At 44.9% G+C, this 25705-nt stretch overlaps 1 protein-coding gene across 4 annotated transcripts in view; it reads left to right on the top strand.

Moving 5' to 3' along the window:
* Positions 1-25705, top strand: part of RNF38 (ring finger protein 38) — a 133643-nt gene that overhangs the window by 90162 nt on the left and 17776 nt on the right. For 3 of the 4 annotated variants that reach the window (XM_064176714.1, XM_064176715.1, XM_064176716.1), the window contains 4 exons: positions 6216-6409; positions 13213-13426; positions 16005-16172; positions 25454-25624. In XM_064176714.1, the coding sequence (XP_064032784.1) occupies positions 6216-6409; positions 13213-13426; positions 16005-16172; positions 25454-25624 (747 nt within the window). Of the gene's footprint in view, positions 1-3223; positions 3304-6215; positions 6410-13212; positions 13427-16004; positions 16173-25453; positions 25625-25705 lie in introns of those variants that run through there. The other variant, XM_064176717.1, reaches the window with a different exon arrangement.

The raw sequence follows: 25705 nt of genomic DNA, 5'->3' as shown, positions 1-25705 counted from the left end.
TCCTGTAGCAGAAAGGAAACACATTCAACTCTAGTGTATTCTGCAGCTTGATTTGTGCTCACACTGCTCTGGTATGCAGACTACAGCAAAGATCAGTGCTGCGTCCCTAATACCCATCCTGTATTCATTTATGATTGCATCTACATTTTTGTCATTCATCAGTAAGCATGGATTTATTACAGAATATAAGAGATTAGTTTTGTGTACCTTTCCCTGAGTGAGAACAACCACTTCTCCCTTCACCTTTAACAGATACTAATAACTCTTTGATACAAGAAAGTGATGGGATATAAACTTTTAATGTATTTAACATTGGATTTCCACTGGAGCTAGGTCCACTTACCTCAGTGGGCTTGCTGGGGATGTGGGCCTCGATGACTCCATCCCATCACTTAAGTGACTTTTTTTGTCTTTATTCTAGGGTCATGGGACACAGCTTTTCCAGACCTGTGCTACAGAGTGCACTTTAAATGAACTTAGTCTTGCCCTAAGTGTAAGCCATTGCATTTAGGAGTAACTGTCTTGTTCAGCCCAAGAAGTTACTGCAGGCATTATCATAGTATTAGAATCACTTGAATATTAATATACCATTATTGGCTGGGAGTGCATAGATTCTTTGCAGGTAAGGTATGCAAAGTGCTTAGTCTCCTAGCCCAGTAGCTGTCTATAGTTAAATTTGGAGATGAATATAAACTTCTGTGTTTACCAGTGCATATCATGGGGAAAAAATAGTGCTTGTTCAGTATGAATTTATGAAGGGAAACCAGGTCAGCCTGGCAGGGCTATATAGGGTATACCCATCAGGTTGTAATTCTAAAATCTTCTAATGAAAAGGCTATGTTTGAGGGTAATATTAGAGTATTAATTCACTTTCAAATAAAGGTCTTCATGGTCCACAGGATAGGTGTAGTTTATTCTTTAAGTTTTTGAGAGTGTGGAGTGATTTCTTACAATTTGCATGGCAGTTAGGTGAGAATAGGCAGAGGCTTTGAAGAAGAGAGTGATTTTTCAGGTATTGGCAGCAGTTGTTTTGGCCATAATTCCTTTCTGTGATGGCTGATCATCTATCTATATGTACGTGTGCAGTCTTTAAACTGGAAAAGGATAGGGGAGAACTCCTCAAAGAGTGTTGTCTTGGTGAAGTTTTCTAGCCTTTCCCAAATTAAATAGTACAGGATTAAGATGAAATATGCCAGAAGGTTACATGAAAAAAACACATGTGCCTAAGTGCTACAGGGTTTTTAATAGTGTGTTTCCTTTGAAGGATACTTGAGAATTGGACATACACTTTATTCACCTTTGTAACCATGATACTGGGGGATTTTATAGGGCACACAGATGAGAATGAGGTAAAACTGTACCAAAGAGGTCTGTGGAGTGCCAGCTTTCAGGGATGAGATTGCAGGTTTTAGTGACCTGACCTAAGTTGCTTCTTTTACTTCTAGCAGTCCTACTGTCCTTATAATGTTGCCTTGAAATGTGAAGTAATTTATGTTTCTGTTCATCATGGGAGTTTTGTTGAATTAGTATTTAAGATATTGCTTTTACCTTATTAATTAAAAGCTACATATGATCTCTTGATAGCTGCCAAATGTTCTGTTTGTCTTTTCTGTTGGGCAGAAGAGAAATACATAGCATGATGTCTGTACAGAGTAGTCCCAGAGAATGTTGAATATCAGCAAGGTAAATATAGAGTGGTTTGGAGCACAAGCCCTACAGGGAGAGGCTGAGGGAGCTGGGATTGTTTAGCCTGGAGAAGAGGAGGCTCAGGGGTGACCTTATTGCTGTCTACAACTACCTGAGGGGAGGTTTTAGCCAGGAGGAGGTTGCTCTCTTCTCTCAGGTGGACAGCACCAGAACGAGAGGACACAGCCTCAGGCTGCGCCAGGGGAGATTTAGGCTGGAGGTGAGGAGAAAGTTCTTCACTGAGAGAGTCATTGGACACTGGAATGGGCTGCCCGGGGAGGTGGTGGAGTTGCCGTCCCTGGAGCTGTTCAAGGCAGGATTGGACGTGGCACTTGGTGCCATGGTCTAGCCTTGAGCTCTGTGCTAAAGGGTTGGACTTGATGACCTATGAGGTCTCTTCCAACCTTGGTGATACTGTGAGATTGGGGGAGTTAATCATCACTGCTGAAAGTGTCACAAATATAGTATTGAACTTTGCTGACCAATAATCATAACATAGACTGCAAAATTACCCTGGCGATACCTAGTTATTCTACACACTTGGTGGCAACTGCACGAAAACAAATCTTAGATTGTGCTTTATGATATTGCAGTTGTACTGTTACACCTCCTTGTACTTCCCCCCGTGCTACTATTACCTTGCTACAATCATCACATGAAAATTGGTTTCTTAATGAAATCTAAGACAACACCAAGTCTTCTCTGAGTTTAGATTGGTGTTGATTTTCTTTTATGCCATCTCTTTACAAGTAAGTTTGAGTTACCCTCAAGTTGCTTTTTTTTTTACTACAGTCTATACTTAGGTTTAGTTCCAAAAATTATCTATCTTTAATTTCTGTCTAATGGTAATGGATTTTGAATGGAAGCACTGTTGCTTGGTCAGATGGCAATTGGCACTTATTACAGAGTTTGAAATAGCTTTGTGAGTAATTTGAAGTGATGATGATTGCTAACTGCTTAGCACTCTGGTTGCTGTCTTTGGGATGGTGCACTCCAGGTATGAAAGGGAAGATAATCAAAGTAGACTCTTTTCTGCAGGGTAGGATATGCAGTGCTTGAGAAAGGTGCCAGATTTAAATTAAGGCAGTAGTAGTGAGGGATTACCAGACAAAGGTGGTGTAGAATGTAGCAGGACAGCAGTGGTTGTTTTGTTGTTTCAGTGTTTTGTTTTCCGCCAAAAGCCTGGAAAAGAAACCTGGTGTTTACTTCTTCCTTTGACATTTTGTTTTGCACTCATGCAACCTCAGCACACTTCACTAACCAATTTTTTTATTACCTGTGTTTCTCTGAATAGAATTGAGTTGTAAAATACTCCCTTATCCTGATTTGCTCCAACCTGGTCTTCAAATTATCCTTTTCTCTGACTCGTTCTATTGCAGCAGTTTAGCAAATTAAATGAGAGCTCTGAACAATAGAACAAAGGTAGCATAGTTAGTGCCCTTAATGATTTTTGTCCTGTTTGATCTCTGAAATGTAACAAAATACATATTTTCACAGAAGCTTTACTCTCTAGGCACTTCTCAGGTGTCTCTTCCACTTTTTGATGTTGAGCTGAGGGCAGGCAGCCTTCTGGAAGAGTCACCCTTTGCCTGGACATCTACTTTAATCTACTTTCAGGTACATGCCTATCTTGTGACCTATTCTTTTTGACAGAAAGTTGAAGTGTAGTGGGTTAGGGAATTCAAAAGAAACTGAGCAACAAGCAGTCACATGCGTCATCAGTCTGTTTCCATAGGGAAACTGTGCTCTTGGTTCTGCATGTAGCAGATACCACTTAAAAATGGACACTGCCCCTTTTTTTTATAGTTTTGTTGGGGTTTAGGGTGGTTTGTTTTTGTTTTCTACCTTTTTGTGTTCCTTAATCATTAGCGACTGCTTGAGGTAAGATACAGTAGAGAACTGCAGTTTGTGTTAAAAGTATTTGAAAGCATAGGGTTGCACAGGAATGAAATTTAGTTACAATGTCCACGGGCTTAAAGAGAGGGAAAATACCTTTTTTTTTCTTTTAAACACCTGGACAAAACTTAGAGGTGTTAAAAAAAGAGCGTGTTTGCACTGGAGAGAACACTGGAGGACAAGTGGTAACCTACCAAGAAGTAACCTGTAGTGGTCATAAAATGCTAGACCTCTGTAAAGCTGAAAACCAGGAGAGATGTGCAGTGTAGTGGCCAAGTAACTCTGAAATAAGACCTCTAACTGTCTGTGGGCTACCAGCCTCTGAGAGGGGCCAGTTAGGTCTCCAAGCCATTGGGGTCATGTTGGTTAATTGAAATAGTGTTTTGGTGGGTTGAAATGGAAGTGTTGAGGTGTGTTAACAAGCTGGAGAGCTTGAATGTGTCGATAGAGGGGCACCAAGGCTAATGAGAGGGCTGGAGCACAGCCCTACAAGGAGAGGCTGAAGGAGCTGGGAGTGTTCAACCTTAGAGGAGGCTCAGGGCAGACCTTATATCTCTCTGAGACTACTTGAAGTTGTAGTCAGATGGGGTTGGTCTCTTCTCCCAGGAAACCAGGGAGAGAGCAAGAGCCTCAAGCTGTGCCAGGGCAGGTCTAGGGTGGAGTTTAGGAAGAAGTTCTTCACGGAAAGAGTGATTGGCATCATAACCGGGTCACCATCCCTGGAGGTGTTTAAAAGGAGACTGAATGAGGCACTTAGTGCCATGGTTTAGTTAATTAGGTGGTAGGTTGGACGTGATGATCTCAGAGGTCTTTCCCAACCTGGTTGTACCAAGTGTGTTCTGACATAGAGTTCCAAGTGATGTTTGCGCTCGAGAATGCATTCAGTGCAGTAGTTTCTGTGTTACTTTTCAGGTATTTGGTGAGCTCTGGAGTTGTATTTTTCTGTTATTTTCAGTTGTTGTGCTCGTTAACAGCATGATGTGTTGTAGTTTAGACAGTATAGTGTGCTGAAGGAGAGTGATGTATCTTGTATTTGCTGCTGGATTCAAAGACATCTCTGGGAACCTTTGAGAAGAACGACAGGTCTATGTACTGATTCAATAGCATGGGCATACAATTAAGTGGAGAGGAAATTACTTGTGTTTGGAGCCAGCTGGGAGAACATTGCTTGGATCTGAGTGGCCTGAAAATTTTTGGTAAGGTGTAGTTCCTGTAGAATTTTATTGGCGTACACAGACTTAACCAGAGAGTGGTCTATAGCTGCCTGGTTGGTTGTCTGTTTTCTGTTGGTTTTCAGGTTATTTGTAAGTACTTTTCAGTGACACACTAGTAAACAGAAGGACAAAGCACTTCTGAGCTAGCAGAATTATAATAGATTGCAGTGCACAGCAAATGTCTCATTAGCTGTGTAAGTACAGACTTGATAGGAAAGGAATGCAATGCAGAGTGCAAGCTGTGTGTGGCGTCTGCTGACTGGCAGCCGCAGGTTCCATTGCTGTGAAGGCTGTGCTTGCACAGCTTGCACATCACATCTGGGCTCAATCAAAAGAAACATGATGAGCAGGTCAAGGGAGGCAATTCCACTCTGCTCTGATAAGACCTCACCTAGGGTACTGCATCCAGATCTAGAGCTTTTAGCACAAGGAGGACTTTAACCTGCAGAGTGGATCCAGAGAAGGGCCACAAAAACGATCCTAGGGCTGGAGCACCTCTTCTACAAGGATGGGCTGTGAGAATGGAAATTGTTCAGTCTGGAGAAGAGAAGAAGAAGGACCTCATTGCTGACAGGAGGCCTGTAAGGAAGATTGGAACAATCTTTTTACCAAAGACAGGAGAAGGGGGAGTGGTTTTCAACTTAGGGAGGGCAGATTTTGGCTAGATACAAGGAACATTTTTTTGTTAACAGTGAGGGTGGTGAAACTCTGGAGCAGGTTATTGAAGTGATAGAAGCCACATTCCTGGAAACATTAGCATCAGGTTGGGTGGGTCTTCGAGCAGCCTGATCTAGGTAAAGATGTCTCTGCTTTTTGCTGGGTGGTTGGACTAGACGGCCCCTCCCAACCTGAAGCATTGTATAAATACTAGGGCAGGAGAGGTTGGGTGGGTCTTTGAGCAGTCTGATCTAGGTAGAGATGTCCCTGCTTTTTGCTGTGTGGTTGGACTAGATGGCCCCTCCCAACCTAAAGCATTCTATAAATGCTAGGGCAGAAGAGATGTAAAATACATTATGCTTACTTTCTTCATGTTATTCTCTTTTCTGATGGAGTTTTGGTCTTGTGTGACTGCTAGATTTTTTGTCTTTTTGTGCTGCTGGAATACAATAGTAGTAATACTCTTCAAGGTTAGGGACATGTTACAAGTGTATGATAGAGACAGCTTCTTCCTGGTGTTTCAGTTCAGTCTTCCTGGTGTTTCAGTTCAGTCTTCCTGGTGTTTCAGTTCAGTCTTCCTGGTGTTTCAGTTCAGTCTTCCTGGTGTTTCAGTTCAGTCTTCCTGGTGTTTCAGTTCAGTCTTCAGTGAGTGACTCCTAATGCTAGCTGCCAAAACAACACTGAAGTTTCACTTGTACTTCAGTCATATGGAGGTGGATTTTATTTCTGATTTGGTTTTGGTTTTGTTTTGCACTGGCACAGAGTGAAGACAGTCCTAGTCCCAAGCGACAACGCCTTTCCCATTCAGTCTTCGACTATACAGCAGCATCACCAGCCCCATCACCACCAATGCGACCATGGGAGATGACATCAAGTAGGCAGCCTCCCTTGGCTCGGCCCAATCAACACCACTTCTCAGGGGAACGATGCAACACTCCTGCACGAAACAGGAGGAGGTAAGCAGGCTGTGTAGATTGGGAAACACTTGCTTATGCTTTGCAGTTTCAGCTCAAGGAAGGCATCCTTCAGGCAGCACTGACTAGTTAAACGTGTTAACGTGTCTTTTGAGATGTAGGTTAACTACAGTTTTAACTCAGAAGTTACTGAAAGTAATTCAGACTGGAGCCTCATCGTATAATCTCAGGTGGCCAGCGCCAGAACGAGAGGACACAGCCTCAGGCTGCACCAGGGGAAATTTAGGCTTGAGGTGAGGAGAAAGTTCTTCACTGAGAGAATCATTGCATACAGGAATGGGCTGCCTGGGGAGGTGGTGGAGTCGCCGTCCCTGGAGCTGTTCAAGGCAGGATTGGACGTGGCACTTGGTGCCATGGTCTAGCCTTGAGCTCTGTGCTAAAGGGTTGGACTTGATGACCTATGAGGTCTCTTCCAACCTTGATGATACTGTGATACTGTAATGTGTGTGAGCAGAGTGCTCATTGACATTTTTAGTTATGAGCCTGATTCTCTTTTCACTAGAGTAAAACATCTAGAACAAATGTGAAGAAAAGCCTTTCTCATCAGGATACCTTTGAAGTGTGCACTTGGAGCCCAGTGGGCCAACTAGATCCTAGGCTGCATCAGGAGAAGTGTGGCCAGCAGGTCGAGAGAGGTGATTCTCCCTCTCTGCTCTGCTGAGACCCCACCTGGAGTACTGCATCCAGTTCTGAAGCCCCTATTACAAGAGGGATGTGGACATGCTGAGCATGTCTGGAGAAGGGCCACAGGGATGCTCAGAGGGCTGCAGCAGCTCAGCTATGAGGACAGACTGAAAGAGTTGGGGCTATGCAGTCTGGAGAAGAGCAGGTTTGGAGGTGACCTTCTTCTGGCCTTCCAATATCTAAAGGGGGCCTACAGGAAAGCTGGGGAGGGACTTTTCAGGATATTAGGGAGTGACAGGACTAGGGGGAATGGAGCAAAGCTGGAGGTGGGTAGGTTCAGGCTGGATGCAAGGAGGAAGTTGTTCAGCATGAGAATGGTAAGAGCCTAGAATGGGTTGTCCAGGGAGGTGGTTGAGGCCAGGCTGGATTAGGCTCTGGCCAGCCTGCTCTAGGGTAGGGTGTCCCTGCCCATGACAGGGGGGATTGGAACTAGATGATGCTTGTGGTCCTTTCCAACACTGACTGATTTTATGATTCTGTTCTAAGATGTTAGGAGTTACTAACACAGCACCATCATTTTCTGCTGCAGTTAGAATTATTTTCATATGTAAAACCAATCTAAGTAAAGATGAGGGATACTGGTTAGGGAGAACGAAGAGGTTGGTTTGGCTTAGTGTTAAACAGTTGTTGAGGTGAGTGATTCCCATGCAATAGGAGTTATATTTCCATGTTGGTTTCCGCTTGTAGCTCATTAACCTGTCAAAGCAGATTTTGTAAGGCATTCTAGTGATTATGGATGAGTAGAGATTGGTATGGCCAAATGGAACTCATGCCTAGGTGGATGGTTGATTTGGTTGGAGATTAATTGGCCGAGGCAGGAATTACAAAAATAGAATTATTTTATTTTATGGAAAAGCCCTGCCCCAAAACTGTATACCAAACTAGGTAAGGTTTATTTACAGGTTCTAATTTGGTCAAGAAATCTTTGCAAGGGTGCTTAAAGGCAATTTAATAATTTAGGAAATGCAGGAAATGGAAAAGGCTAAGCTACAAGACCACTCTACCCCACTTACAAGTCAGACTGTCAAGGAACAGCAGATTTTACTCACAGGGGTGAAGTGGGACTTTAGTGATGATCCCTGCTGGATTTCTCTGTGGCAGCCTCTGAAACTGCAAGCTGTGTCCAGTCGTGGATCCATGCGGCAATAAGTCCAATGCAAATAAAAACCTGCCAAAGTGTCTCAGACACAGCTTCCACGAGGCAAAGATCATGGAATGGCACTGTCTTAGCAGCACAGGGAAAGAGCCAAACTGCTGCTGAGTTCCCCAGCTCAGGGCAGCGAGCAGGAAGTCAGGATGCAGTGGTCCGAGAGAAGCCAGATCCGGGTGCCGCTGGCAGCTCTCTCTTGAATGGACCTAAGGACTTGCTGAACTTGCAGACTTGTGAGGGAGCAGCATGGACTGTGCAAGAGTGAGACTGGAGTGGAACCATAGTATCATAGTATCGTAGAACCAAGCAGGTTGGAAGAGACCTCCAATATCATCCAGTCCAACCTAACCCCCAGCCCTAGCCAGTCAAGTAGACCATGGCACTAAGTGCCTCATCCAGGCTTTTCTTGAACACCTCCAGGGACGGTGCCTCTACCACCTCCCTGGGCAGCCCATTCCAATGCCAATCACTCTCTCTGGCAAGAACCTCCTCCTAACATCCAGCCTATGCCTATCCTGGCACAACTTGAGGCTGCGTCTCCTTGTTCTGTTGCTGGTTGCCTGGCAGAAGAGACCAACCCAACCTGGCTACAGCCTCCAGGTAGTTGTAGACAGCAGTGAGGTCCCCCCTGAGCCTCCTCCAGGCTGCACACCCTCAGCTTCCTCAGCCTCTCCTCATAGGATTTGTGTTCCAGGCCCTTCACCAGCTTTGTCACCCTTCTCTGTGTGCTTTTGTCCTCTATTTATAAGCCTCCTACACGTTGTGTCTGTTGCTTTGTGTATACCAGGCACGAAGAGCCCAGCTGATCCCAGTACAGGCTTCCCCATGAGTCAGTACACATGTGGAGAAGGCTCCCTTTGCTGTTCCCCTTTCAAGCCGACAGGGGTGGAGGGGAAAGCAGTTTCTGCACCTTCTTCCCCCATTCAAGCTCTGGAGACGGAGTTTGAAAGAAGGGGTTTGGAGTGCCACGCAACAATGGTAGCATGGAAAAGGACAGAACTATGAACTTTACTGCTTTAATTAAACTAATTATCCAAAACACAGTCTTTCATTGCCTTGTGTTCTGCCTTCGAAATGCTGAGTCATGTAATGCAAGATAAAGCACACCAGCTCTCTGCTTCTGAGAAATACTGAGCCTTGGTTTATACTAAATTTGAAGTGGCTGTGCTCTTTCATTAGTATAAAATTAAGACTTAAGAAATATGTAACTTTGGTCCTACCAGTTCGCTCCTGCTGACCAGCACAGCTTATGCTGTGTTTTCTCTTATCTGGATTTTTTTTCCCCATTGTCTAGATTACTGTTTAGACCTTAAATCTGTACTGTGCTTAGCATGACAGTGACATAATTCATTGTGAGTTCTTTCACATTCATTGTAAGCAAATAAATACGGTGTTTAGAAAAGTAGCCTTCTGATAAGGAAAATTGTTACTTCTGTACAACTACTTGCAGTACAGGTAAATGTAAAAGCATAATTCATGCCTGTATGAAACAAAGACTCATCATTCCAGTTTGTCATTGTGAAATGGGGAGACCCATACTGTTGCTGTGCCTCCCCACACCTTTCATCTGTGCTTCCTTTCCTCCTTATCTTCAATATAATTAGAATCAGAGAATCAGCCAGATTGGAAGAGACCTCCAAGATCATCCAGTCCAACCTATCCCCCAGCCCTAGCCAGTCAACTAGACCATGGCACTAAGTGCCTCATCCAGGCTTTGCTTGAACACCTCCAGGGATCGTGACTCCACCATCTCCCTGGGCAGCCCATTCCAATGCCAATCACTCTCTCTGGCAAGAACCTCCTCCTAACCCCCAGCCTATACTTCCCCTGGCACAACTTGAGACTGTGTCCCCTTGTTCTATTGCTGGTTGCCTGGGAGAAGAGGCCACCCCCCACCTGGCTACAGCCTCCCTTCAGGTAGTTGTAGACAGCAGTGAGGTCCCCCCTGACCCTCCTCCAGGCTGCACACCCCCCAGCTCCCTCAGCCTCTCCTCATAGGGTTTGTGTTCCAGGCCCCTCACCAGCCTTGTTGCCCTCCTCTGGACACATTACAGCACTTCAAAATCTCTCTTGAATTGAGGAGCCCAGAACTGGACAGAGCACTCAAGGTGTGGCCTGACCAGTTCTGAGTGCAGGGGAACAATAACCTCCCTTGTCCTACTGCCCACATTCTGAACAAGTGGAGTTTAAAAGTGTCTTACTGCAAAGCAATCAGCTGTGTTAGATCTGCAGGTAAGGGAAACCTTTTTTATGGCCACTTATACTTGAGGATAGGGTATTCCTGCAATTTTTTCACCATTTCCATCCTGTAAATGCATTCCACTGTGCATGTGTTCAGAACCCAAAGAGGGGGTTTTGTGGGTGGTTTTTAAAACCTTTAAGCACAGGTTCATTACTGGTGTTAAACAATGATTTAGACCCATGTCTTGAGAATTCTACTGAAGTAATTTCCAACAGTTAGGGATTCCTTAGAGCTATTGGTCTGGATGCTGTGAATTTAGTTGAAGGAAGAATAAAGCTTCTTTATAACTTCACATAAGGAAAAAGCCCAGAACCCCACAAAACTGCTGGAGAGCAGCCAAACAGAGAGGGATCTGGGGGTGCTGCTTGATACCCGCCTGAACATGAGCCAGCAGTGTGCTCAGGTGGCCAAGAGAGCCAGTGGCATCCTGGCCTGCATCAGGAATAGTGTGGTCAGCAGGAGCAGGGAGGTCTGTACTCTGCACTGGTTAGACCACACCTTGAGTACTGTGTTCAGTTCTGGGCCCCCCAGTTTAGGAGGGACACTGAGATGCTTGAGTGTGTCCAGAGAAGGGCAACGAGGCTGCTGGTGAGAGGCCTTGAGCACAGCCCTACGAGGAGAGGCTGAGGGAGCTGGGATTGGTTAGCCTGGAGAAGAGGAGGCTCAGGGGTGACCTTATTGCTGTCTACAACTACCTGAGGGGTGGTTGTGGCCAGGAGGAGGTTGCTCTCTTCTCTCAGGTGGCCAGCACCAGAACGAGAGGACACAGCCTCCAGCTGGGGGAAATTTAAGCTGGAGGTGAGGAGAAAGTTCTTCCCTGAGAGAGTCATTGGACACTGGAATGGGCTGCCCGGGGAGGTGGTGGAGTCGCCGTCCCTGGAGCTGTTCAAGGCAGGATTGGACGTGGCACTTGGTGCCATGGTCTAGCCTTGAGCTCTGTGGTAAAGGGTTGGACTTGATGACTTGTGAGGTCTCTTCCAACCTTGGTGATACTGTGGTACAGTGAAAACTCAGTAGTTTTGGTTTTTACAGAGAATTGTACTCCATTTATTAAAAAAATGAAAAACAAATACAGTGCAGAAGTTTTGCCAGCTTTTACTGGCTCTGGGTTCATAGAAAACTAAAGGCTGACCTTGTAGCAAAGACAAGATTTAGGTGTAGTTTTATGAGAAGTTACCTAAGTTTTGGTGGCAGTTACAGCATTTCCATTCTTTCTCCAAAGCCTTGGAGCTGTCTTTCTGACTTCCCTCTGTTGCTGCAATTTTTCCAGACAGAAGTCCTCACAGAGACATAATTTTATGTTAAAGCATTCAAAGCATCTGTCATAGAATCAACCAGGTTGGAAGAGACCTCCAAGATCATCCAGTCCAACCTAGCACCGCATAGCAAGAAACAGAAACTTTAGAGCAACCCTTGTACTTAAAAAAGAGTGATCATCCTTTTCTTTAATAGCTCCGTGGTTAGAAATTGCACATACTGATTTTATCTAAGGAGAATGTAAGGGTGTAGAGTGCTAGTAATACACAGATGGAGAGTACATCAAGAACTCCAGCAAAGGAGGCTTGAATTAAGACAAATACATCATTAAGGCCCTACATTTAGGCTCTTAATGCTTCAGGGGAAAAAAAACTACAGATTGTATATTCTGACAATTTGTAAAGATAAAGAAGTCTTTGGGTTTTTTGTTGTTTGTCTTAGTCTGGCTGGTGCTTGGTCTGGTTTAGCTGACTGTGGGTTTTATGTTTTAAGAATGCTGTGTTACAATCTGGTGTTACACCTCTTGCCTGATTTGTGAATTAGCATTTGTTTCACTTCTTCTGCCCTGCTTGACAGGGAAGTTCTGCTATGATTGTCTTAGAAGTGCTGATAAATAGTTCTGAGCTTTCAGTTCTTTCCCCTTCCAAATACATGAGAAATTCCTTGATCAAAACTTCTACTGAGTTTGTTACTTGTGTGTACATCGTTTTCTGAGCATCAAACCTGATTCACAGAAGTGTTAGCTCAAGATAGCAGCTGGTCTGCTCAGAACATGCACACAATTAAACAGGAATACATAATCAAATCCTGCAGTTGTGTATTATTTGATCAAAAGAAGTAGATGCTCTGCCCTAAATCGATCTAGACAACCGGTCTCTGCTCTGAAAGATTATCACAATGATAGTTTCCTGGGACCTCTTGGGGAGATGTCTAATGAGACACCAAGTTATGTAGTGAGCGTATAAGAGCTAACGAAGAAAAATTCAGCTGTTCCTTCTGGCGAGTCTACTATTTTGCTGTCACTAAGTAAGCAACCAACCATTCTGTGGCCTGCTTGGAGCAAGGAGGATATGGAAGTCTGTGATCATTTAGTGGAGGATTTGTACCTAGAATGAAAATCTCTCTAAGCTTGCTATCAGCTTCTGCCCACTGAACTTAGCAATCCAAGTGCTGTGTTTTTTTAACAAAGGCTAACATTTACTGAGGACTTCTTCTCTTCATTTCCTTTATAGTGTTAAGCTGTGCCCTGTTGAAGCACTTCTGTGCTGAAAAAAGGTGTCTTTTCTAAGGCTTTTAGCAGTTTTGTCAGAGGTTTTATTCCAATCTAGTAAAGCTATTCCAGTGAAATTTTCCCTTGTAAATCTCTTTGATACTTGATTCCCTTGGGGCTTTAGTTACTAAGAAGGATTTGTGTCATTCATATAGTCTCTAATATTTTCAATGCCTTTCCAGCCCTCCTGTTCGACGTCAGAGAACAAGGAGAGATCGTTTGTCTAGACATAATTCCATTAGCCAGGATGAAAACTATCATCATCTCTCCTATGGACAGCAGCAAGCAATAGAAGAGCCTCGAGCTTTTCACCCACCGAATGTATCTCCTCGTATGTTGCACCCAGCTGGTCATCCGCCACAGCAGAACGCAGTAATGGTTGACATTCATGACCAGGTAAGAGTTTTGTAGTACAAAGATGGGAGTGTTTGGCTGTTTGGGGCTTTTTCCCCCAAATGTTCAAGATCACTCTTGTTCCCAAATTAGTTCACAGAATCACAGCATGTTAGGGGTTGAAAGGGACCTCGAAAGGTCATCTTGCCAGAACAAGATTGCCTGGAGTAGGTCACAAAGGAACGTGTTCAGGCAGAGTAGGAGACCTCTCTGGGCAGCCTGTTCCAGTGCTCTGTCACCCTCACAGTGAAAAAGCTTTTCCTTGTGTTTATGTGGAACCTCCTGTGCTCCATTTTGCACCTGTTGCCCCTTGTCTTTGGACATCACTGAGAAGAGCTTGGCTCCATTCTCCTGACACTTAGCCTTCACAAATTTATAAACATTAATGAGCTCACATCTCAGTCTCCTCTTCTCCAAACTAAAGAGCCTCAACTCTCACAAGAGAGGTGTTCCATTCCCTCAGTCATCTTTGTGGCTCTGCCTTGGACTCTTTCAAGCAGTTCTCTGTCCTTCTTGAACTGAAGGGCACAGAACTCAACACAGTATTCCAGCTGCATCCTTCACGAGGTCAGACTTGAGAGGGAGGAAAACCTGCTAACAACATCCCTTCTAACGTGCCCCCACATGCCATTGGCTTTCTTGGCCAGAAAGGCATGTTGCTGGCTCATGGTCAACCTTCTGTCCACCAGGACTGCCAGGTCACATAACAGTAAATTATATTTTCCATTTTAGAGAGCATTTTTCCTGTTGAATATTGTTGGCATGTGGAGCACTTTAGTAGGTAGGAAAATCCGAAATATCCAGAGCTGATACTTAAAAATTGCTCCATGTATGTGTTAACGTAGTTCTGTAGGTCTCTGGCTCAAACCTTGTAAATGTAGCTGGTTTGCTTCTGAAGTTAATGTGATAAAGATGTGATGTGGCAATTAACAATGTATTCTGTTTCACATGAAATATCTCCCCTTAGCTTAAGAGTCTTTAAATGGTTCAGATACATTATTTAGAAGCTGAACTCAAAACACCTGTAATTGGTTGCCTACATGATAGCAGGACTCGTGATAGTATTTCACTTAACCAAATTAGATGTCGAAGCCTAATCAACTCCTCACAGAATCCCAGGTTGGAAGGGACCTCCAGACATTCATGAAGGCAGAGGGAGCTTTCTTGGAATAATTACTTTTTATTAATCTGCCCTCCCTTACGTCAAGCCCTTTCAGCTTTATTGGAGCATCAAAGATTTCTTGTTTAGCGGGGCTTTTGTGTGTGTTTTTTTCTTAGTTTGATAATTAAATTCTGGAGAATATCACTAGCTAGAAAACTGGGTTGTGAGGGTCTGTGCTCTAATATAAACATGAATACTTAAGGCCCGCTGCCTTACAGTCATGTTTACTTTTCCAGTGTTCTGGGTGTCTGTTCTGTTGAATTTAGGTTAGGGAACGTAACTTGAGTGTTGGTCTGAGAATGAGTCAAGAAATTGGTCTCTGAAAGAAGAAAATTCGACACTTTTCCCCTTTTCAAAGATACAAATCTCTGAATTACTACTAAATCAGTCCTTTTAGACTTCCTAAGATTCCTTAGCTTCTTTTATGTTACAGAATCACAGAATTGTTGGGGTTGGAAGGGACCTCAAGGATCACCTAGTTCCAAACCACCATTTTCCACTAGATTGGGTTGCCTGGAGCCACATCCAGCCTGACCTTAAAAACATCCAGGGATTGGGCCTCCACCACCTCTGTGGGCAGCCTGTGCCAGTGTCTCACCACCTTCATGGTGAAGAACTTGTTCCTAATGTCTAATCTAAATCTAGCCTCCTCTAGCTTGGACCCAATTTCCCCAGTCCTATCACTACCTGACACCCTAAAAACTCCCTCCCCAGCTTTCTTATATGCCCCTTTCAGATATTGGAAGGCCGTAATAAAGTCTCCACAGAGCCTTCTCCAAACTGAACAGCCCCAGCTCTCTCAGCCTGTCCTCAGAGGAGAGGTGCTGCAGCCCTCTGACCATATTAACTTTTCTCTGTGAGTTATTTTGTAGGGACTAACACTGGAGGGTGGGGGGAGTCTTCTGAATGATTCAGAATCACAGCATCATTCAGACTGGAAAAGGCCCTTGAGATCATCAAGTCCAAGTATTGACCCTACTCTACAAAGTTCACCCCTAAACCATATCCCCAAGCATCATGTCTGCATGACCTTTAAACACATTCAGGGGTGGTGACTCAACCACCTTCTTGGGTAGCCTGTTCCAGTGTCTGACTGCTCTTTCTATGAAACTATTTTTCCTACTGTCCGGTCTGAACCTACCCTGCTGCCGTTTGAGGACATTCCTTCTTGTAGGGTGCCTTTAAAGCTTCAACATTTTAAGTTGAGAGGTCTCTCCTGGCCTTGCTCAGAAACTGTTGATCAGTAGGTAATATTCCATGGAGAAGAATTTTGTCTAAACAGGTTTTAGGACCATGTGTCTCCTTTTAAGCCTTGTTTCTGAATACCTTTTTTTCTGATAGGTAGTTAAAAGCATACTGTACTGTATAACAGTATTAAGAGTTTGCAGTAAGGTGTTATTTATTTTCCTTTTCCTGCAGATCCATCAAGGCACAGTTCCTGTCTCATACACAGTGACAACAGTGGCTCCACATGGAATACCACTTTGCACCAGCCAGCACATCCCAGCCCGCACCACGCAGCAGGTCCCAGGGTGCTCAGTGGTTTTCAGTGAGCAGCATCTTCCAGTTTGCAGTGTGCCTCCCCCAGTAAGTGAGTCTCTGTGTTTACAGCAGTTCCAGTCTTAGACATGTGAGTGTCACCTTGGAGCTTCAGTGTCTGTATGGCTTTTATTGTGTTTGGAACAGCTTTTGTTTTTAACCTGTGGTGAAGTGCAGCAGTATGGCAGTGTAGGCCTTAAACATGGTAAGATATGGTCCTTGCTTACTGTCTTTATTAAACACAGCTGTAGTGTAGAGTCCTGATGTCTTTTGTTTCAAAATAAATGCTGCTTTATGAACTGACTTCTGCATGTATGAGCTGCTCTGCATATTTTCAGAGAGTAAGAGCAGGGTTTCTAATGCTTTTGTTAGGCAGCTCACATAGAAAAATCTCCTGCTTAGTAGGGGCCTTGTTCAGGGATTGGTTATTTACAAAAAGGTTTGACATTCCAAAGTCAGTTTTCTTCTGAGAAATAGTAACATCTTGAATTATTACTAGAATCTAAAGTGGGGGAAGGGGGAAACAAAAGTGTGCAACTTATCTTTTCCTGATTTGAGATGTGAACAAGCCTATGACACTGAAATAAAACTCTTGATGTGACTGTTTCTATAAGCTGTTTTTCTAAGAGAGAGCATAATGCATGTTCATCTTGCCCAGTTGTCATCCCCATGAGAGACAAGGTCTGCAGTGTACTTGTCACCAGTCTGGAATTTGTGTGGACAATATTTCCCCTTTCACATTGATGAAAATCTGTTAGATGAGTCAGAGTGCATCTCTGAGATGGGAAGAGAAATCAGCTTTTTTTTTCTGTCGAGCACTGTTGTCTGTCAGTGGAGAAAAACAATCTCTGACTGGGTAGCCAGAGATTGGAGCATTACTTGCACAGTGGTTTCAGTAAGGCAAGGAAGCAGTAGGTCACAGAATCACAGAACCTTAAAGGTTGGAAGAGACCTCCAAAGATCATTGAGTCCAACCTTTCTGCCAAGACAGGATCCCCTAGGGTAGTTTGCACAAGAATACATCCATGTGGGCTTTGAAAGTCTTCAGAGTAGGAGACTCTCCAACCTCTCTGGGCAGCCTGGCTGTAAAGAAGCTTCTCCTCATGTTGAGTTGAAACCTTCCCTGTCCCAGTTTGTAGCTGTTGCTACATGTCTTACTGCTGCTAACCACCAAAATAGATTGCCCCATCCACTTGACACCCACCCCTCAGTTATTTGTACACATTGATCAGATCTCCTCTCAGTCCTGTCTTCTCCAGACTAAACAGCCCCAGGGCTCTCAGTCTCTCTTTGCAGGGGAGATGTTCAAGTCTCCCAGTCATCCTTGTGGCTCTCTGCTGGACTCTTCCTAGCAAGTCTCCGTCTCTCCTGAACTGGGAGCCCAAAATTGGACACAGTATTCATAGGACAGAGTAGAGGGAGAGAAGAACCTCGCTAGAGGTCCTAATAAACAACAGGGAAAAGCTAAAACTATATTGGGTCTTAGTATGTGTTGTTTGTATTTCCCTAATAACCTTGCCCTTCTCTTTGAGCAGATGTGTTACCAGTGCAGTTCAGAAAACGTTGTGTGATTCAACAGTGCAGCTGTCCCTTAAATATGTATCAAGGTCTTGCTAGGTTGATTGGATTGAATGTGCAAGTTAGTAAGGCATGTTGGGAGAATCAATACAGTGCAAGTGCATAAAAAAAACTAATGCTGATTTTATGCAGCATCAGCAGTCAGACTTTGTGCTCTCTACTGTTACGTGCTCTGTGGTAAAGGGTTGGACTTGATGATCTGTGAGGTCTCTTCCAACCCTGATGATACTGTGATACTGTGATACTGTCACAGAACTGAGGAATAGTGTCAGCTAATAGGGGGCTTTGCTGGTTGTTTGCTGAAAGCAGTGTCAGTTTCCAAGGATACAGACTTCACAACCCCTTTAAGGCTTCCTTCTGGTATTCAGTAGTCCTTGTGGTGAAGAATTCCTTCCATATATCTAACTGAATTCTCTTTGCTGCAGCTTGGTCCCCTTGGTTCTTGTCCTTGTCCTTCTGTTGCTTGAGGAGGAGTCAACATTCTGCATATCCACTATCATAAAGTAGCTGAAGACACCCCTATCATCTTTGCTTAGTTTCCTCTTTTTAAGGCAGGATGAATGCAGTTCTGCAGCCTCTCTGCAGTGTTCTCCAAGCTCCTAGCAGCTGTGTTGTCTTTCAGTGTTCTCATTTCTGTATGTCATTGTCTTTCTTTGGCACTGGCAAGGCCAGAACTGGGCACAGTACTTCAGATATAGTTCTGCAAGTTGCAGACAGAGGAATAGAATTAGTTAGAATTGTCAAGTCTGGAAAAGACCTCAGATCATCAAATATACCTCTCAACCCAACACCTCCCTGCCCACTAAACCATGTCCTGAAGTGCCATATCTACATGTTTCTGAAAAACTACAGGGATGATGATTCAGCCACCTCACTGGGCAGCCTGTTCCCATGCTTGACCACTCTTTCAGTAAATATTTTTTTCCTAACGTTAAATTACTAAATCTAAAACTCCTTTGGCACAATTGGAGGCTGTTTCCTCTCATCCTATAAAATCATAGAATGGTCTTCCTTGAAAGGGACCTCCAAAGGTTATCTGGTCCCAACTCCCTCTGCAGTCAACAGTGGCCTCCTCAACTAGATCAGGTTGCCCAGAGTCCTGTCAAGGCTCACCTTGAATATCTCCAGGGATGGGGCCCCAACTGCCTTCCTGGACAATCTGTTCCAGGGTTTCACTCTTCATGGTAGAGAACCTACTACTAATGTCCAGTCTAGTTACTGGTTACCTGGGAAAAGAGACCAACACTCACCACACTACAGCCTTTCCTAGTTGTAGAGAGAAGGAAGTTCTCCCTTCAGCCTTCTCCTCCTGGTTAACCATCACAGTTCGCTCACCTGCTCTTCTTAAGATTCGTTCACCAGACCCTTCACCTGCTTTGTTCCCATTCTTTGGACGTGCTTCACCAACTCAAATGTCCTTTTTTTGCAGTGGGGCCCCCAAAACTCAGCACAATATGAGAGATATGGTGTCACCAGTGCCAAGTACAGGGTCATGATAACTTCTGTACTGGCTTCTTGGATGCCTGAGTGTACTGCCAGCTCACACTTAGCTGGCTGTCACCAACACCTCCAGGTTCTTTTCTGCCAGGCAACTTTACAGCTGCTCTGGCCCAAGCCTATAGCATTGCGTAGGGTTGGTGTGACTCAGGACTCAGCACTTGGCCTTGTTAAACCTTATACAATCAACCTCAGCCCATCAATCCAGCCTGTACAGATCCTCCTGCAGAGCCTTCCTATGCTCAAGAAGATCAGTACTCCCACCCAATTTGATGTAATTTTCAAACTTACTGAGGGTGCATTCATCCTCTCATCCAGATCATTTGTAAAGATACTAACCAAGACTGCTCCAAAACTGAGCCTTGGGAAGTGCTGCTTGTGACTAGCTGCCAGCTGGGTTTAACTCCATTCACCACCACTGTCTAGCTTTGACCCCCAGCCAGTTTAGAGTACACCTGTCTAAGACATGAACTGTCAGCCTCTCTAGTAGGAGAATGCTCTGGGAGGTCATGTCAGAGGCTTTACTAAAGTTCAGGGTGCAATGTCCACAGCCTTTCCCTCATCCACTAGGCAGCTCATCTGGTTAGAAAAGGAGATGAGGTTGGTCAAACTGGACCTGTGTTTCATGAACCCATGCTGGCTGAGCCTTGATTGTCCTGCACATGCTGTGAGCACACTCCAGATGAGTTGCTCCATAGTCTTCCCCAGTACTGAGGTCAGGCTGACAGGTCTGCAGTTCCTCAGATCCTCCTGGCCCATCTTGTGGATAGGCATCGCATTGTTAAGTCTCCAGCTGTCAGGGACCTCTGTTAATTGATACAGGCAAGTGATATAGAGTGGCTTGACAAGCTCCTCCACCAGCTGCCTCAGTACTCTCAGTTGGATTCCATCTGGCTGTGTAGGCTTGTGAGTGTCTGTGTGGTGTAGCAAGCTGTTAACTGCTTCCTCCTGGATTGTGGCAGGGTTTATTCTGCTCTCTGTCCTGGTCTTCCAGAACAGGAGACTGAGTTACCCTGAGGTTAACTGGTCTGGCTATATCTAATAAAGACTGAGGCAGAGGCCATCCCACCCCAAGCCCTGCATCTGGTGGAGGATGGAGACTCTCCTTGGCTCTCTTTTTTTTGTTAATATAGTTGTAAAAACATATTTGTTTTTGCTTAGGAGATTTAGTTCTAGCTGGGCTTTTGCCTTTCTCTGTTTCTCTGCATGGCCAAACAGGTTCCTTCTACTCTTCTTGAGCTGCCTCAATAAAGGGGACCTGGAGTCAGGTTCCAGACCACCTCCCAGACCGCTAGAGGCGTAACCTGTAACACTGACTTACTACAGGAACCTCTTAGGCTGTTGTACATCCAGCAGTTGTCCAGTAAGATGAAGTTCCCTACAAGAATAAGGGCTAACAACTGTGAGACTTCTGCCAGCCTCCTGTAGAATGCTTCATCTGCCTCTTATAACAGGCTCCCAGCACTACAGCTGCCTTTTTAGCCATAGCCCTCATCCTTACCCGTAAGTGCTTGACCTTATCATTACCATGATGAGCTCTAGACAATCAAAACACTTCTGAACTTACAGAGCTATGCCACTGCCTCTCCTCCCTTGCCTATCCCTTCTGATGACTTTATAGTCACCCACTGAGACACCCTGATAAGGAAAGCCATCCCACCATGTTTCCCTGATCATGGCATCACAGTGCTCCTGCTGCAGAATGGCTTCCATGGCAAAATGTTCCTTGCCCATGTTCTGTGCACTGGTGTCGATGGCATTCTGGTTGGGCTGTCCATCTCTTCTCCAGCTCTGGCATACCACCCTAACTCATCTTGGTTTCATCCCCTTCTGAGCCTAGTTTAAAGCCCCCTTCAATGAACCCAGTCAACTCAGCAACAAGAATCCTCTTTCCTCTTTGAGATAGCTGACTCCCATGTGAGCCAGCAGGTCTGGTGCCATGCAAACCACTCCATGAGCAAGATACCCAAAATTCCACTGTTGCCAGCAGCCTTTGAGGCAGGTGGTGAAGGGATGAGTCTTGTTCCTTTTTGTATTCTTCTCTGCTACTGAAGAGATTGAATAAGACACCACCTGTGCTCCTGATCTTCAAACCCATCAACTCACAGTGCCTTGAAGTCCATTTTGATTGCTTCTGGAGTCTGCATAACCTCATCACTGCTATTCCACATAGCCGAAAGCAAATGCTGATCCAAGGGTCAGACTTCACTGTGGGCTGGGTCTGGTCAGCATATTGGGACTTAAGTGCCCTCAGAAAGAAGCTGAGTAATGTAACCCATCATGGAATAGACCTTTTTGGCTGCAGGAGTACATTGTGTCGGGTGTGTACTCTTGTTTGACTAGAACCCAACTTTATTTCTGCAAGTCTGTTCAGCAACCAGTCAGTCTCAAAACATCCTGCTTCATGGAGTTACTCTTCTTCCAGTGCCAGCCTCCACATTTGCTTTTGTTGAACTTCACATGGTCCCTGTCATCCAACTTCATAGAATCAGAGAATCAAGCAGGTTGGAAGAGACCTCCAAGATCATTCAGCAGCCTAGAAAGTTATATCTGAAAGGTAGCCCTGCCCTTCAGCACGTCTGTGCTTTCCAGCCTCATCTAAGACCTGCCTGGTATCCTCATGTTACTTCGTCAGTATTTGTCTCTTGCTGCATATATGATTATTAGATAAAGAGTTCACAAATGTAATTTCTGAAACACCTGTGTCAGTTTGTGAAAGCATGTGCTCTAACATCAGTTCTCTCAAAGCCTGCATGAATAAACAGGTAGTTTTCATTTCTCTCTTCCTGGAAGATAATGCAGCCTCATTTGCTCCAGCTGAGAGGGTGCCAGGGGCACACATCATTCCAAATAGTTATTGGAGATAGTAGTGACCTTTACCATACAGAATCCTGGGAGTAAACTTGTTTTAATGTGTCCCCCAAAGTGCCTTCTGTTTTAAAGAACATTTAGAATCATAGAATCACAGAATCAACCAGGTTGGAAGAGACCTCCAAGATCATCCAGTCCAACCTATCCCCCAACCCTATCCAGTCAACTAGACCGTGGTACTGAGTGCCTCATCCAGTCTTTTCTTGAAGACCTCCAGGGACGGCACCTCCACCACCTCCCTGGGCAGCCCATTCCAGCGCCAATCACTCTCTCTGGCAACAACTTCCTCCTAACATCCAGCCTGTACTTTCCCTGGCACAACCTGAGACTGTGTCCCCTTGTTCTACTTGCAAATTTATCTTCAGCTACTTCAGAGGTCAGCAATTTAGCAAAATAAAATCATTTTAATAGAAACCGTTGTCAGTTACATGACTTTATTTAGACAAATGAGGGTGTTCCTCCTGGGGGTGAGGAGCAGTCAGCGTTTAAGCAAAGAACGGTAGTCAGATCAAATTAACCTCCTGCTGTTTCAGTGCACATAAAGGTGTAAAGGTTTCTGTTTGGTCGTGGTCACAGAAGGTTCCACCTCCACTACTCTTAATTTGATTTTAAACTACATCTCCTTACCATTTTATGCCACTCTGATCAGTATGAGAAATGTGTTTTGTGTGACATGACCAAAATGAAGAAGAAGATAAATCAGAGATGGGTCCTCTTTCTTGGTGAGATTTGATAACAGATGCCTGTCTTGGTCTGGAGGACACTAAAAATGTCTGTCCAGAGGAGCAAGATTTGTTCTTACACATTCCCATGTTGTGGAATCAAGGCACCAGCAGGGCCAAATATCAAAAGAGAGACTATTTACTAAAGGATAAAGTGAACACAGCAGAGAAAGAGAAAGAGAGAGAGGGAGAGCAAGAGGCAGAAATGGAGCAAGGAGAAGAGCAGGAAAGGGATTATATTACCATCAGCCAGAGGAGGGGAGAGAGTCTCCAAAGCTCAAGTGCTTTTCAGTTTGTGTTGCCCAGGAGTGTTTCCAGGAGTGATGTCTTCAGTGGAATTCTCTTGAGCAGGCCATCTCTCATGTCTTTTTATGTAGTTTTTCAGTCACAGGTGTAGTCCCCACGGGATCTTCCTGTGTATTCTCATGCAGGAATCCAGTCTTTATCCCCTCTTGTGCCCTTTACCTGTCCCTACACCAAATACACATCTGGGGATAGTCAGGGCAGGTGTTGAATCTATTGCCTAGTCCAGAAGCCTTTTACATCATCCTCCCTTTTCAGTGTCCTGATGCATGGAGATGATGCATGGATGTCCAGAGAAGGGCGACGAGGCTGGGGAGAGGCCTTGAGCACAGCCCTACGAGGAGAGGCTGAGGGAGCTGGGATTGGTTAGCCTGGAGAAGAGGAGGCTCAGGGGTGACCTTATTGCTGTCTACAACTACCTGAGGGGAGGTTGTGGCCAGGGGGAGGTTGCTGTCTTCTCTCAGGTGGCCAGCACCAGAACAAGAGGACACAGCCTCAAGCTATGCCAGGGGAAATTTAGGCTGGAGGTGAGGAGAAAGTTCTTCACTGAGAGAGTCATTGGACACTGGAATGGGCTGCCCGGGGAGGTGGTGGAGTCGCCGTCCCTGGAGCTGTTCAAGGCAGGATTGGACGTGGCACTTGGTGCCATGGTCTAGCCTTGAGCTCTGTGGTAAAGGATTGGACTTGATGATCTGTGAGGTCTCTTCCAACCCTGATGATACTATGATACTATGAGATGATCTTGTCTTGGTTGCACGTTCTGGGAGCCTTTGTGCTTGCAGAGGTCTGGTGCTGGCAGTGGACTTTCAGCTCTTGCCCCTCCACCTCTCACTTCTCCAGTACAGATCCATGAGCATTCAAGCAAGCAACCCAGGATACGCTGACACCACACCTCCTGAGCAACTGTTGTCTCAGGGGAGCAAGGGTGATTTTGTGTTTGTGTATTTACATGTACAAGAGAGACAAGATTTAGTCTCTCACAATACCTTATTAAATGTCATTTTGAGTGTTAAAAATGAGACATTCTGGTGATGGATCAGAGCAGGCGAAAAGGGAATGCAGATTTTGTTGCTTCTCTATTATCTGGAGCCAGAAGTAAAACTGAACACCACTACAAAGCACATTCCTGCAGTGCCTTCATCACTTCCAGGTTCAAACTTTAATGCCTGAAATTGGTTTTGTATGAGGAATTTGAGAGAGGAGAGGAAAAGGGAAAAGGGCTGTTTCCCACGGTGGCTATCACTTAGGGAATCACTTACAGAATATGGGCTCTCTCAAAGTGCAGAGCTGAGCAGAACTTACTGTGAATTATTTTTAGTGTATGAGGTGGGAGAGGTTTTAAGGCACGTCCTGACATCCTCCTAGAGCTTACAGTAGTCACAAAACTGTTGCCTTGGGATGTCCTTTTACAGGTAATATGTGGGGAAAATAAAATTTACTAGAGCCATAGACTAGTAGAATCATAGAATAGTGAGGACTGACAGGGACCTCTGGAGATCATCTAGTCCAACCCTCCTGCCAAAGCAGGTTTGCCTAGAGCAGGTTGCACGGGAACATGACCAGGTAGGATTTGAAAGTCCTCAGAGAAGGAAACTCCCCAACTGGTGGAGTGCTCCACCACCCCCAAAGTTAGGAATTTTCTCCATAAGTTCAAGTGAAGTCTCCTGTGTTCTAGTTTTTAGCCATTGCCCCTTGCCCTGTCACTGGCCACCACTGAGAAGAGCCCAGTCCCCCTCAAATGACCTCCACCCTTCAGATATTTATATGAACTGAGATCTCCTCTCAGTCCTTTTCCTGTCTAAAAAACTTCAGGTCTCTCAGAGAGAGATGCTCCAGTCCCCTGGAGTATCCTCGTGGTTCTCCATTGGACCCTCTCCAGTAGAATCATAGAAACTTGCAAATCACTCAGGGTTGATCTCTCCTAAAGACTGGCTGGCCAGGTGCTTCTCCAGGCAGGAAAGTCAAGAATCAGTTCCCTGTCTTTCTTGAACTGGAAATCCCAGAACTGGACACAGTACTCCAGGTGCAGTATCACTAGGGCAGAGTACAGGGGGAGAAGAAGGTAGCTCTTCATCTCTTAGGAGTTTGTCTGATCCTGGAGTACTGAAAACCCTAACTTCCTCCACCCTCATGGGAAGTGAGAGCTACTTTGTGCCTAGTAGATGTCACTCTGTGGTACTTGGGACAGCCTGCCTTTGGATTTTTTGAATGAGTTACTGTTTGTGAGTGTTGTGGAGGCTTTTAAAAGGAGGCAAAAGAGCTGCTTTGTTTTAAGGATACCTTTCCATAATAATACGGGATGTTCTGTAGGTGATGCTTGTGCTAGGGTTAAAAAGTGTTGTCTTCATTTCATTGCAGATGCTTCAGGCGTGTTCAGTCCAGCACCTACCTGTACCATATGCAGCATTTCCACCTCTCATTTCCAGTGATCCATTCCTTTTGCATCCTCCTCATATCTCTCCACATCACCCTCCTCACTTGCCTCCTCCAGGACAATTCGTTCCTTTCCAAGCACAGCAGTCACGGTCGGTAAGTAATGCTTCTTTACTCCCTCTCTGTAATATTGGTGGGGCTGGATGGGCAAATAGTACTCATACATGACTGAGGAGG

Source organism: Pogoniulus pusillus, chromosome Z, assembly GCF_015220805.1.
Source record: "Pogoniulus pusillus isolate bPogPus1 chromosome Z, bPogPus1.pri, whole genome shotgun sequence".
Lineage (NCBI taxonomy): Eukaryota > Metazoa > Chordata > Aves > Piciformes > Lybiidae > Pogoniulus > Pogoniulus pusillus.
Note: the sequence above shows the minus strand (reverse complement) of the source record. Positions and strands in the feature narration are given on the sequence as shown.